This window comes from Canis aureus, chromosome 12 (genome assembly GCF_053574225.1).
Source record: "Canis aureus isolate CA01 chromosome 12, VMU_Caureus_v.1.0, whole genome shotgun sequence".
Classification (NCBI taxonomy): Eukaryota; Metazoa; Chordata; class Mammalia; order Carnivora; family Canidae; genus Canis; species Canis aureus.
Window position 1 is genome coordinate 10136801 of NC_135622.1, and position 14299 is coordinate 10151099.

At 44.2% G+C, this 14299-nt stretch overlaps 2 protein-coding genes across 9 annotated transcripts in view; one reads left to right on the top strand and one right to left on the bottom strand.

The window, feature by feature from the left end:
• LOC144280549 (uncharacterized) overlaps positions 1–14299 on the bottom strand; it is a 107932-nt gene that overhangs the window by 38208 nt on the left and 55425 nt on the right. For 2 of the 6 annotated variants that reach the window (XR_013348963.1, XR_013348956.1), the window contains one exon: positions 563–690. The exons of 2 other annotated variants lie outside the window; for them this stretch is intronic. Coding sequence is in view for 2 of the 4 variants with exons in the window: in XM_077842699.1 (XP_077698825.1) it covers positions 4545–4579 (35 nt within the window). In the remaining 2 variants the exon portion in view is untranslated. Of the gene's footprint in view, positions 1–562; positions 691–4339; positions 4580–14299 lie in introns of those variants that run through there. 2 more of the 6 variants (XM_077842701.1, XM_077842699.1) reach the window with 2 other exon arrangements.
• The window catches only part of VTCN1 (V-set domain containing T cell activation inhibitor 1), a 55086-nt gene that overhangs the window by 9858 nt on the left and 30929 nt on the right, over positions 1–14299 (top strand). The gene's annotated exons all lie outside the window — the stretch shown is intronic.

The window sequence follows — 14299 nt, forward strand, 5'->3', positions numbered from 1 at the left end:
CCATCACTCTGACAGACCCTCTGTGGAGTGACTAAACATTTTGACATCATTCAGCCCCTCTGGTCACCTAGCAGGTGTTAGGTGCAGGTAGGTATTATCTAGTACTCTGGGGAAGTGGAGGATGAGGATTGATAGGTACAGTTTGCTTCCCCCTGAGAGCACAGAGTTAATTAAAGTTGTTAATAGTAGTCTGGTGGGACTTAAGTGACATTAAATGGGGCCTTGACCATTTTGTGTCCTGCAATGAAAGACACTGCCCAGAGTGAGCATGCTTGCAAAAGAAATTCTTAGCCTTTCAGGGGCATTGCTACAAACATTCAGTTGCCAGGAAGAGTAAAAACAAGCCTTTCTTCTTTCTTTCTTTCTTTCTTTTTTTTTTTTTTTTTTTTTTTTGAGAATTTATAGTCCACTTTATTTTTTTTGTATTTTTTTATCGGAGTTTGATTTGCCAACATATAGTATAACACCCAGTGCTCATCCCATCAAGTGCCCTGCTCAGTGCCCGTCACCCAGTCACCCCATCCCCCCACCCACCTCCCCTTCCACTACCCCTTGTTCGCACCTTTCTGATTTCTTATGATGTAAATGAAAATAAAGCCTTTGACTTAGGGATGCTGAAAGAGCAAACACAGATAAGCCTTGAACACGCCACATCATCTTTCAGATCCTCACATCTCATTTGTCTTCTCCCTGTTAAAGTCAAATAATCTTCATAATAGGGATCCCTGGGTGGCGCAGCGGTTTGGCGCCTGCCTTTGGCCCAGGGCGCGATCCTGGAGACCCGGGATCGAATCCCACATCAGGCTCCCGGTGCATGGAGCCTGCTTCTTCCTCTGCCTGTGTCTCTGCCTCTCTCTCTCTCTCTCTCTCTCTCTCTGTATGACTATCATAGATAAATAATAATAAAAAAAAAATTAAAAAAAAATAATCTTCATAATACTTGGAGAGCTCTGAGAGCAGCAGGAAGGGAAGAGGGCATGGATATTGCCCTATCTATTCAGCTGCAAGATAGATGGGGGAGAGGGTAGGATTTGGCACCAGAGGAGCCTGACTTGACTTCCCCTTCCAAATTTATATTGTATAATATGCCAGTCACTTAATTTCTCCTGTTTAAGTAAGGACAATAATGGACCCAAAACTGCCCTGAGGTATGAAAGGCACAATAGATAATCATGACAGTGACATTAACGGCAACACATAGCTCTCTTACATTACTTGGTATGTCTACATCTTTAATTGAGAAGCTGTCTCACCCATTTGAAGAAAATAACTTTTAAAAAGCACCAAGACCCATATACCATGGACTTTAAAATAGAAGTATTAAAAGCATTAAATATATGGCCATATATTTTAGGCCATATGTGTCCTATTGTCCATTTCCCTTTGAGTCTAGCTTCCAAAGGGTCTGCCCATATCAGAGATGTAGCCCCACATTTTGGATCTCTCAAACAACTTATGTCAATTCTGGTGTTGGCTCTCTTGTGGGATCACTTACAGTCATACATGGCCTTATATATTGTGGGACTGTATTGTAGAACAGTTCTACAAGTTCTGCATACAGTATTGATTTATTTTACACATATTTACTGTTTTGTTTTGTACCTGGCAACAGAGATCTAGGGTTGCAGTCATGTACCAGGGATAGAGCTTAACATTGTTCAGAGTACAGATGAGAAGAAGAGATAGATAAGTAAGAACACAATTATAATACAGTAGGCTACATGCCACTGCAGGCCAGTTTCAGAATGCTTTGACATCAATCTCTAATCCAGTGTTAGTAGTAGTGATGGTAGTAGTTGTGTTGGTAGTAGTTGTGGCAGGTGATTAGAGAGTCTTTTTGAAGGAGGTGGCTTCTGAATGGAGATTAGTAAAGCAAGAAGAAATGGGAAGAACATCTAGCAAAGTACAAAGTCTATGAGGCGGGGTAGGATGGGAAGACGAGTGGGAAGGCAGAGCAGAAACCAGAGTGGTATCTGGAGAGAGCAGCATGCTGGATTTAATCTTCTCAACTATGGAAGAAGTTGGGTTTTATCTTCCCATTTTGCAGCTGAGTTAAGACTTCGGTGCTGTGAGAAAGTGAAGGGAAATGTCTGGGAAAGATTAGAAGATGTGCAAAACTAGCAGAGGAGATCAAATCACTTTTGAGAACGATTTTCAAATGAGTGAGGAGAGATGAGGTCAGGAAGCCTTTGGTTAATGGCAGGACGCTGTGAGGCCTGTTATTTGATACTTTCTGCAAGGGATCATAAATTTCACTACTTAACCCTTACCACAACTGTTGAATATAATAAATGCAAAGGGAATCAAAATAGAGTTTAGATATATCTACCTTCAAAGTCTATACCCTTTCCTAGTTTAGAAAGAAATTTATTTTATTTTTAATACTAAGATTAAGTGGTTGGAGCATTGGGGAAGTCAGAGTGCCTGGGCTGGTGTCAAGGTGGCTCTTCATGAGGCCAGTGCCTTTAGGTCCAAGGGCTTGATGGCTATACTTTGCCAAGAGCCCAGCTCCCTACGAACCCCAGTACCAAAACCCCAAGTGCCCTGTTCCACTGCCTTTCTTTAAAAGCTCTTAGAAGTATGGGGCAGCCTGGGTGGCTCAGCGGTTTAGCCCTGCCTTCAGCCCAGGGCATGATCCTGGCTGGAGACCCGGACTCCCATATCTGGCTCGCTGCATGGAGCCTGCTTCTCCCTCTGCCTGTGTCTCTGCCTCTCTCTCTTTCTCTGTGTCTCTATGAATAAATAAATAATCTTTAAAAAAATAAATAAAGCAGTTTTGCTATGCGTTGTCCATGTAATGCTTTTGATGTTTTCCTAGATGTCCAATGGTTTCAGTGAAAGTTTTCCATTGGGTTGGTATTTCTTTGACTGTGACATTGTGAAAAATGGACCACAGGATATTTTGGTTTTCTATAGGTTATAATAAGATCATGTCTTTAGGGGCGCCTAGGTGGCTCAGTCAGTTAAGTGTCCGACTCCCGATCTTGGCTCAGGTCTTGATCTCAGAGTCATGAGATCAAGACTTATGTGAAGTTCATATGGAGCCTACTTAAAAAAAAGAAAAGAAAGAAAAAGAAAGAAAAAAGATCATGTCTCTGGAGCTAGACAGTACTTATGTATAATAATTAAGAGCTGATTTCTAAATGTGTATTTATATTTAGCTACTAATTTTAATTATTCATATAAAATCTTTCTGAAAAGGTTATTCAAGGGGAGATAACCCTGAAATAAATATATGGACTGCCATTCAGTTGGGCTGTCTCATGGACATATTTTGGTTCACTAGAAGAATATGTTCCAAAATCACATCAGCTCAGTTTGGTATTTATCAAATGCCTAGGATGAGTCAGGCACTATGTCTGACACTTAGGGGAATAAATGTGACTGATATATTGATTCAGCATGACCAATAGGTTATAATCAAAGCAAAATTTTATTTTTATCTCTTTCTGACCTTTTAAAGTGCATTCAGTAGGGAACTAACTACATGATAAAACTGCTGAAGGCTCTAATGAAAACTTGGCCTCTCCACCAGTGAGCTGATGTTCCCTCCGCCCCTGGTTCCTGGAAGGTCCACTTGTAACATGACTCTCGATACTCAAGTCCCCTCTCCCCAGTGTTTCTTTTTTTTTTTTTTTTAAGATTTTATTTATTTATTCATGAGAGACACAGAGAGAGAGAGAGAGAGGCAGAGACACAGGCAGAAGGAGAAGCAGGCTCCATGCAGGGACCCCCATGTGGGACTCGATCCCGGGTCTCCAGGATCAGGCCCTGGGCTGAAGGTGGTGCTAAACAAATGAGCCACCGGGGCTGCCCCTCCCCAGGATTTTGATGGGTGAGCACTCATCATGGCTCAAGGATCTCTGGCCTGTTGGACAAATTCACATTTTCTTTGCTTTGTACAAGGGCAAATGACCTCCAAATGCAGCTCTGTGTTCCTTCTGCCCCCACCTGAACCCCTGCCTCTGTCTTTCTCTCTCACTGACCTGTTCTAGACTACATTAAATTTCTCAGGTATGATTTAGGGTCTAGCTCATGGTGTCACCACCACATGCCAACTTTGTGCTTTGTGCTTCGAGAAAGGGGAGGAGTTATGTCCTCAGGAACAACTGCACAAATCTTCTCTCCCTACTCTGAGGCCCCTTTATATCCTTCATCTTACTGAAGTGTCTTGGGATTATGGAGCTGGCTGTCAAAGATCCCCCTTTCAAAATCTGCACAGCAGTGTGGGATCTTGCTTAGGTATGCAGCATCTATTGTATCTTGGAACTTCAGCTGAAACTTGAAACTTAATATCCTATTACACAAAAATAAAAAGATACAGTGCCTGTTATTGAGTAGTTTAGAAGAGAGCAAAGGAGACACGAATGTGTAAGCCACTCATTTTGATTTGATGTGACAAGCATCGTGCTAGAAACAGGTACCAGGGACAAGAAGGACACGGAGACAGCTTCTAATACATATTGTCGCCACTTTCCTTCAAACATTATCTAGAAGAAGGCCATGGGCAAAAGGATGAGGAGGCCGGGTGGCTTACCAGGAGTTCAAAGAATGTGGTGTCTTCCCAGGAACCTCATGCCTGGGGAAATGATAAGATTACAAATTTAGGATTAAACTGTATAATTGGGTACAGTGGATAGGAAAAGGATCCTTTTCTAAGTATTTTAAAGGAGCCCTGGAAATCTGGGCAGCCAAATGTAAAAATAGCAAGCTTCTCTGAATCTGCCTTGAGGTATTGTAGAAACAGGGCAGGTTCCGGAGGCAAGGCCACTGTGATGTGTGTCACGGCTGTGCTGCCAGCACCATGGCATCCATGACCATATAGAAGACATCTGCACAAACACAGTCCTGGATAGGAAGAGTGGAGAGGGAAAATGAGGAGCCCTGTCTACTAAAGCTACTTTCTCATTCTCTGCATGTTATCTCCCATCCAATTCCTTCTGTTGCCTTTGCAATAAATAGCTTATTGCATTTTCTCAGCCTCCCACCCCAACCCGAAACATGGCGTTACAAAATTATAAGGAAAATACTGAACATCTAAGAATGAGCTTGCTCCTCTAAGGCTGCTGAGGCGGGGGGAAAGAGTGTGTCCAATTAGGGCCTTAGCTGAAGTTTATGCTGCTGAGCCCAGAACCCCAGAGATGTCCCATCTGGCTGTCCAAACAGGTACAATCCACTTCGCACACGGAGAGAGCCCTACCATGGCCACACATCCACAGGGCCTGTTATACTTTTAGTTATTTTACCTATTGTCCATCTGAGCCATCGAAGGGGCCCAGAAATTCAAGTAACTACCCCTTTCAGACCTCTCACACATGTCAAACCACAGTTCCCATTTTTGGAAGGATCGCTCCCACAACCAGAGACCATTTTGGAGCAATGAAGCAGCATTTCATGCCCAAAGTATCGACAACCCTGTTAAATTCTGACCCCTCTGGCAGGCTTTGGAAGCTTCTTCTGGGAGGGTGTGGCTGGCCCTCACTGGGCAGCAGGAAAACTGGCCGGTTGGAGGAGTTCCAACATCCCCACCTGTCATTCCTGCCTCTTGTCTTCTGGGTCCCCTGTCAGTGTTGCCACATCCCCACAGTCATTCTGGGTTTCTCGGCTCTGGTGGCCACCGGAATAGTCATGTTTGACGGAAATGTGAGAGATTTCTGTCTTTGGTCTGGATAAGATCCATGTAGGAAGGGGAAAGAAACTAGGAAGCCATTGTAAATATGAAACTGAGAAGACTAGTTGTTTTTGTTTTTGTTTTTTTAAGATTTTTATTTATTCATGAGAGACACACACACACAGAGAGGCAGAGACACAGGCAGAGGGAGCAGCAGGCTCCATGCAGGGACCCCGACGGACTCAATCCTGGGTCTCCAGAATCACGCCCTGGGCTGAAGGCGGCGCTAAACCACTGAGCCACCCGGGCTGCCCAGAAGGCTAGTTTTTTATCCTAATTTTTGAAATCTGGGTCAAGATAGATGTGGCTGGTGTGGTTTTAAGGGCACTGACATCACTCCCTTTTCTCATCTCTAGCTAACTTAGAAACAAAACTAATCAGTTTCTAGACCAAGGGAAAATTGGGGAGGCATTTCTCCCAGGCCTGGCAGCGTTCTTGGTCCTCAACAGAATGTGCTTCTAATTGTCTCTGAAGGATCCCCTCCTCTCCTGACTTCACCCTCCACCCCTTGGCCTGGAAAACAACACAGTTTGTATCCACAGCTATCCTGCTTCTTCACATGGGCCTTGGCCTCTTGGGAGAGCAAAGGAATATAACATTTTTAGTGACCTTGCTACATGCCAGGCACTATCCTACAGGTGTTATTTATATGATGAAGAAAGGCACCAGGTGAAGAAGGTAGTTCCCTTCCTGGCCTTCAAATATTTCTCTCTTGAGTTCAGAGCATTAAAAAGATGGGGATGCCTGGGTACTCAGTGGTTGAGCATCTGCCTTCGGCACAGGTCATGATCCTGGGGTTCTGGGATCCAGTCCCACATCAGTCTCCTCACAGGGAGCCTGCTTCTCCCTTTGCCTATGTCTCTGTCACTCTCCATGTGTCTCTCATGAGTAAATAAGTAAAAATCTTAAAAAAAAACAAAAAACACTGCTATACTTTCCAATAGTAAAAAAAAAAAAAAAAGAAAAAAAAAAAGATGGTAATGGTACCCACTAATGCTCCATCAACTAGCCCGTAATTCAAAGTACAAAAAACACAAGACTTTAACACACAAAAAAAGTATACACGAGTTAAAATTAAAAACACTTCCTTCCAGTTTTCCTGATTGTAAGACAAACTGAAACTTAACTTTGATCTCCGGTCCTATTCTGAGTGTTGGTCAGGGGTGGGAGGGACAGGTTGCCGTGCCTGCTGTGCTAATGCCATGAGGTCATACTTGGTTGGCCTCATGAAGAGCCCGGTGCGGCCCAGTAAAGTCTGCTTTGTCCCATCTCTTGAAGTTCTGAAAGCTTAGACCCCTGGACAGCAAAGCTTTGTCTGTCACTTGTTTCTCTAACTTGCACAAAATTGCCTGAAATGAATTCTCTGGATGACCATTAAGAGCGATTCTGCCCTGGGGTGGAGGTACAAATCTTGCGTTTCAGTTTTTGTAGCAGCTTCTAGTAGCCTGTCAATTGGGCATGAAGCTTCATGTTGGGTGCCATATTCTCTCCGTATCATATCTGTGTCTGTAATACCTGCTGAGCCCTGTAGCCAGACTTCATATCTCTCATTTCCTGTTCTTGTAGCACTTTGGAGATATAATCCCATCATTTCTCCGGCATCCCTTGCGACTTTTAGTTGTCATTCCTTTCTAGGTAACCTGTCTTCTCTCTTTTAAGATCGTTTTGCTCTTTGCTCATTGGTTGCATTATGAAGTGTCTTGGAGCTTTCATTTCCCTTACTTGAGATTCACTGAGCTTCCTGAGTCTGAAAATTGGGATCTTTCATAAATACCAAAAAACACTCAGTCTTTTTCTCTTCAGATATCGCGCCTCCCTCTCTCTCTCATTCTTTACTTCTAATGAGATATATACTAAAATTTCTCGTTTTGGTCTTGGTGTGTCTTTTCATATTTTTCATCTGTTTCTCTATACTGCATCTTGTGTAATCAGTCAACTCTTACCTCTGCTTGACTGATTGTCCCTTCCAGTTGTGCGCAGTTGTAACTTAACTTGTTCTAGAGCTTTAAGCTCAATGATTTATTTTTCGCTTCCAGACATTATGTTTTGTTGTTTTTCAAACCTTTATCCTGTCAGACTTAGTCTCTTGCTCCTTCCTCAGGCTTCTCATTCCCTCCTACTTTCATTTGAACACATTGAAAAGCCTTATTTTATATTCTGGGCTCTGTGGTTTCAGTATTTGAAGTCTACCTTCCAAATCTGCTTCTCTTTTCTACCAGTTCTTATTCATGGTAGTTTTTTCCTTGTGATTTTTTAATTATGAGCTTATATATTTTGGGGAATTTCATCTGCTGATATCCTTTGGGGCTTGGATTGAGAGCGCATGTCTTCAAAGAAGGTTTGCTTTTTTTTTTTTTTAAGATTTTATTTATTTATTTATTCATGAGAGACACACACACAGAGACAGAGACATAGGCAGAGAGAGAAGCAGGCTCCATGCGGGGAGCCTGATGTGGGACTCAATCCTGAGACTCCAGGATCACGCCCTGGGCCAAAGACAAGCGCTCAACCGCTGAGCCACCCAGGCATCCCAAAGAAGGTTTGCTTTTGCTTCTATGAGGCATTGGCACGTTAGCAACTAGGAAGCCTTTACACTTGATTCTTAGTTTAGGTTTTTTTGGAACTGGAGGACTTGTGAAATCGGGCCTCAAACCTGCAGGACAACTGGTTGGTACACACACCATCTCAGGTAGTCCTGCTTTCTCTTCCACTGAAACCAAGACCAAATGAGGTGGTCACCCTTTGGGTGAGTGGAGGATCCTGGATTATGTGAGTCTCCAATTAAGAGTCTCTAGCTTGGGGACACCCGGGTGGCCAGTGGCTGAGCATCTGCCTTTGGCACAGGTCATGATCCTGGGGTCCTGGGATCAAGTCCCGCATAGGGCTCCCTGCTCAGAGAAGGAGCTTCTTCCCTCTGCCTATGTCTCTGCCTTTCTCTGTCTCTCATGAATAATAAAATCTTAAAAAAAAAAAAGAGTCCCCAGCTTGTGCAGCATGGTAGCTTTGTCTTCTTCAGCATGGCTCTTAAGATTGAAGCTTTTGGCCACTAGAATGCATAGACAGCCACTGTGTGTAGCACTCTCCTCTCTGTCTGGATTCATGAGTCTCCTTTGCTTTAGCCTCTGCTAATCTCTCCTACTCTCTTACCAGCAAAACCAAGTGTTCAAAAACGTATGTGGGGTTTTTTTGTTTGATTCAGCGTGTAAAGCGTTTTTAAGTACGACTGTTATTTTTTAAAGAATATTTATATTCACTATTGCTGGAAATTTAAATTTTCATTCTGCAACAAGTTCCTTTTTTTTTAGAGGGGCACCTCTATTTTGTAAATCATCTGCGGAGAGAGATGACTGAAAAGACCCAGATTTAACAAGTGATCAAGCATGGCTGTTATCAATTAATTCCATTTCCAGGTTTGCTTCCTGCCCCCACCCCCACCAGCCAACTAGGTCTTCTATTTCCAGCCCTCCGAGGCGGTGTGTTAGAATTCAGGCACCAGCAAGATTTCATAGACCCTAATTTTTTAAAAGATTATCTTCCTTTAGAGAGGAATATAAATGATAATTTCTCCCATAAAAGGCTGCTCAAAAGTTAAGACTGCATTAGTTTCCCTTAGTAACACAGCATGGATATTTGATTTATTCATTAATTCAACAACTTTTAAATACTATGTGCTAGATACTCTGAGGGAAGCCTTCTCTAAGGTGAAGCATTTATTCAACAAACATTTATTAAGTTCCTACCATGGTCGAAGAACAGGAAAAACAGCTTGAATAAAACACAGAGGGAAGAGACAGCCTGGCATCTGGGGCCCAGAGTAGGTTAGAGGGAGGGGGCCAGAAATGGGGCAAGAAATGGAATGAAGGATCCACACATTTATTTACATCTTCTTGAGCTTATATTTGTGTTCAAACTGCTGAAACTTTCAGAATTCATATACATTCTTTACTTTTTAATGCTCAAATTAATATTTTAGATTTAGATTCAAATTTTAAGCTTTCACTAAAATACAGTATTTAAATATGTCAAGGTCTAAATCAGAAGATAAAACAGAAATTTTGTGTTTCATAGTAGCCCAGTAACCCATTAATCGCTGGGTTAGTGCCAAACTCTGGGCCTGCCATGGGTTAGGGTGGCCCATGGGGTCTCAGATGGTGGGTTGGGAGCAAATACAGGAGAACACAGCAGAACCTTCTTGCATATAGTATCAGGCTGGGAGTCCCTGCCTGTGGGAATGCAGCAACCAGGAGTCTACAGGAGAAAGTTGAGACTGTGCCCCAGAAGTCAGGCTGGACCACAGGGAAAAGACCAAGTGGCAGCATCTGAAATCACAAGGAGGACTTGGGTTCAAGGCCAGCTCCAGGGCACAAGCAGGGTGCAGATTCTAGGTTGGAAGGCCAGGGAAACTTTCTCTGCATCTGTTACAGATGAACAGATCCACAGAGGAGTTTAACTCAAGGATGACTATGGATCCTAGGACAGGGTATGTCTCCTCAAGCATCCTTGGAATAAGCAGCCAAGGCCTGTCATATAGAGAGAGCAGCCCCAGGGTCTGTGACTGAGGAGCTCAGCTCTCCAGTGGCCAGGCCCTCAAGGATTGGGACAGGCTTGTCTAATTGCCACACATTCATCCCCACCCCTGCAGAGCTGTACCCACATCTACACAATGAGAATGTGGGGCCTGGCAGATGAGGGTTTGTGGGGGGGGACTCTGGGTAGGACTTTGGGAAGACTGAACGACATATCCCTATTGATTTCTAGGATCCAGTGGTCTGCTTATCAATGGGGAGATTTCCTGGCATGACTGAAATAGAGTCAATAACAGAAGCCTCGGGGGGGGGGGGTACAAATATGACACTGCATCCCCTTTCAGAGCATAGAGGTATCAGACTGCCTGTGACAGGTATATGTGCTTGAGTCAAGTTCTTAGGGGGACAGATATACTTGGTTCTGGCTTTATTAATGAATAAACAATGAACCAATCCCAGGACTAGGCCTTCTGAGAGAAGATAGCCCAAGTACTTCTCTGAATCTCTCTCGTGATAGCATGGGTTTCCTGAAGGCAAGAAAGGAACGAAACGTCACCACTGTCCCTGGGGCTTTCGGGTGTTGCAGGGTAATCTAAACTATAGATCATCCACTCCGTGGGCCACCCCTCGGCCTGAGGCCCAGGTTGCCATGACCGACAGAGAGAAAGGGTAGAGGGGAATGTACACAGCCCAGAGTGGTTGAAATTGCCCTGTCCTCCCCCATCAACCTTCTCAGTGGCCCTCCTTGTCTCCCTCAGGCCCTGCCCTGTAAGGTTCCCCTTCCTGCCTCACCCCCTTAAACCCACTAATGAAAGGGAAAGGAGAGCATCCTCTGGACGAGGCCTTCTGGAAGGTGTCAGAGGCGAGGCAGAGCCACCCTGGGCTTTGAGTGGGGCCCACCTTTCAAAGCCAGAGAAGTGGTGGAAGAATGTTCTAGGCAGGGAGCAACAGGAGACAATGCACAGATCCGTTTGCTAAGATTTCACAGCTCCAGAAGGAGAACGGGGTCACATCAATCATATGGAGCATTTTACGATCGTCTTCAATGCTAAGCAAAATGCGAACCTTGATCTATAAGCCATGAGAAATCACTTACATTGGAGGGAGAAGGGCTAAAAATAAGAATTAGCCTTAATAATTTAGAAACAATAACTGATACCGATACAAAGCACAGTTGTTTCTCTGACCCTGACAGCGATCCTGGGGCGATAGTGGTGCTTAGTCTGGACATAGATATAGTAGAATGAATTGCAGCATGGCTCCAATATACAAGCCCCCTGCTCCCATCAAGGCTTCATTAGGAAAAGGATGCCAGGTTCTCTGTGCAGGTGATAAGCAGAGAAGGATAGAAGCACCCCCTTTGTTCCATCCATTCCAGAGATGACCAGGCTGTCACTGAGCAGTGCCCCTGCCCTCATCTGGACTGGGCTCAGCAGGAGGGGTGAGGAGGGCAAGGTGATCTGGGACAAGGTGGGAAGGAGGCCGTGCATGCTAGAAGAGCAGCCCCCAAATCACCACTAGTCATGAGAAGGATGTGCTTATTAGTGGCCAAATTTCACTCCAGGTACTGTGAACGCCTCTGGAAATCTCTCCCAGGCTTTGGTCTGGAAAACTTAACAACGAGGCTGTTTCGGTTCAGACCACACAGACTGCTTCGGGGCTGCCTGGCTTTTCTGACAGTTCAGACACTTCATGGGAGGTTCATAAACGTTCTGAAGTATGTTTGTTATTAAACACAACGGGACCAGTTTATACTGCTGGAGAAGTCTTCTGGAAATGCATTTTTGCTCTCCAGTGAGAATAAGGAGGAATGGGAAACACAGGTATGATTAGGGAAAGACTGGCAATCAACCTTAGATTGACTTTTGTCTCATTCTGTTTGTGCCACTGGAAAACAGTGTGCACAAGGCTAATGAAATGCTAATGTGTGCTTCACGGGCAATCAGCGGACAGGTATAAATAGAGTGGCCAAAGAATAAAATAGAATGGCTTGCTGCAAACTCAGATACTGTTTAGGGAGAGGTATCTACCTGTTAACGTTTTGTATTTTTCCATCTGTTACTACTCCCTCCTTTCGATTTTCCTTCCAGAGGCTCAAACTAGAGATACCACATGAGAGAGGTGGACTTCTTCAATCTGTGCAAGATTGGGGAGCATCTGGGTGTCTCAGTGGTTGAACATGTCTTTGGCTCAGGGCGTGATCCTGGGGTTCTGGGATCAAGTTCCACATCGGGCTCCCTCCAAGGAGCCTGCTTCTCCCTCTGCCTATGTCTCTGCCTCTCTCTGTGTCTCTCATGAATAAATAAAATCTTTAAAAAAAAAATCTGTGCAAGATCGGGCACGTTGTCCTTCCATCGGTTACAACTATACAAAACATGAGCCTGGAAACTGATTTGAACCCTGGGATTTAGAAAACTTTGGATTTGTATAACATACAGTATATTAAGGCCATGGGTGATGGAAAATTAGACCGAAGTCTAATCCTGCTCTAATTTAATGATCTAAGGGTGAGCGCTTGGATGAGGGTGGCCTCAGTTTCCTTATCTGAAAAGAAAGATAATAGTACCCATCTCATAGGGTTATTGTGGAAATTAAATTCTCATTAATAAATGACAACATGCACTCAGGAAATACCAGCTATCATCATTATGTTATTAATATAGGTTTTGGGAGGCAGATACAGAATAGGTAACTGTGGCAAGGGCAAGGCGAGAGCAAATCCCAAGGAATATCAAATTATGGTATCGTTTAACTATCTGAAAGGGACTTTCAAAACTCTTCCAACCCCTCTCTGGTGCCCCAAAGTAGTTACTCAGTCCTTGCTTGTAGGCACAGTTCCCGTGACAGGAAACTGCAGTCTCAAGCCAATACCAGAGAGCACCCTTGGAAAGTTTCTCTATATACAGAATCTAAATCTAACCTCCTACAATTCTCACCTATAGGCTTCGTTTCTTCCAGAGTGATAGAGAACAAGCCTATACGGCACCTTTCAGTTTTTAAAATGATCGTCACTATATTTAGACTCCTCTAAATTAAACTACCCCTGTTCCTTCAAGTCTTCTTCAAAAGAAATGTCTTCTAATCACATCGCCATGCTGGTCCCACTTAGATCAATGGTTCTCAACTGGAGCAACATGTCTAGAGACCTTTTAAGTTCTCACCAGAAGGGCAGAGCTACTGCTGGCATCTAAAGATAGAAGCCAGCTGCTAAAGATCCTACAAGGCACAGGACAGCCCCCAGCAACAAGGAATTATCTGGCCCAAATAGCCAATAGTGCTGAGCCTGAGAAACCCTGTCCTAAACAAATATGTTAATCCATGTTCTTCTTAAAGCATCGGCCAAAAATCCCTCCCCAGATGAGTGTCCTCTAATGTTGCCATTTTACTGTCATTACTTTGCTATTAAATTAGCCTAAGACCCTGGTAGTTTGTGGCCAGTGGTCAGTTCGAGCCCCTTTCATGTTTTGCTGCTAGCCCAGATATGGCACTCGGGGCCACACGCCCACTCAGAAATCACTCATCCGTGGTGGCATTCTCTCCTGCCAGAGGCGGTCTTGCAATCTTCTCCAACACAATATCCAAGGCCATTACTATCAATCATTCAGAAGAAGTTGGTGTGCAAGATGCAATCTATTTCCTGGTCATGTCTCCCTGGTTTTGTGGCATTGAGGCCCAGGCAGGATGTAATCCTGAGGCCTGTGCTTTGGAGGACTCCCCCCATAAGACTGTGTCGTGATTCTTAGTGGCAGCTTGAAGGAAGACAGGATGCCTCAACCTGATACTCAAAAGCACCCAAGTCTCTTCTGTGCAATTTTCTCAAACGTCTTCCCCAAACAGAAAGCCATGCTGTCCACTGCCATGAAAGCAGTGTGGACAGAGCAAGGCTTCCCAGGAGGCCCGCCCTCCCACACACACTGCTAAAGCTCCACGTAACAGTGTCCTTTTTGCCAATTGGTTCCTGACCCTCCATTTACCACTTCAAATGCTCATGCTCTCAGTTCCCTGGATCAATACTGGCCCTGATTGTACCAATACAAAGAGATAAAGCAGGGGACTATAGAGATGGGGAAAACGTGTTGAGGAGACAACAATCTAAGCCTCT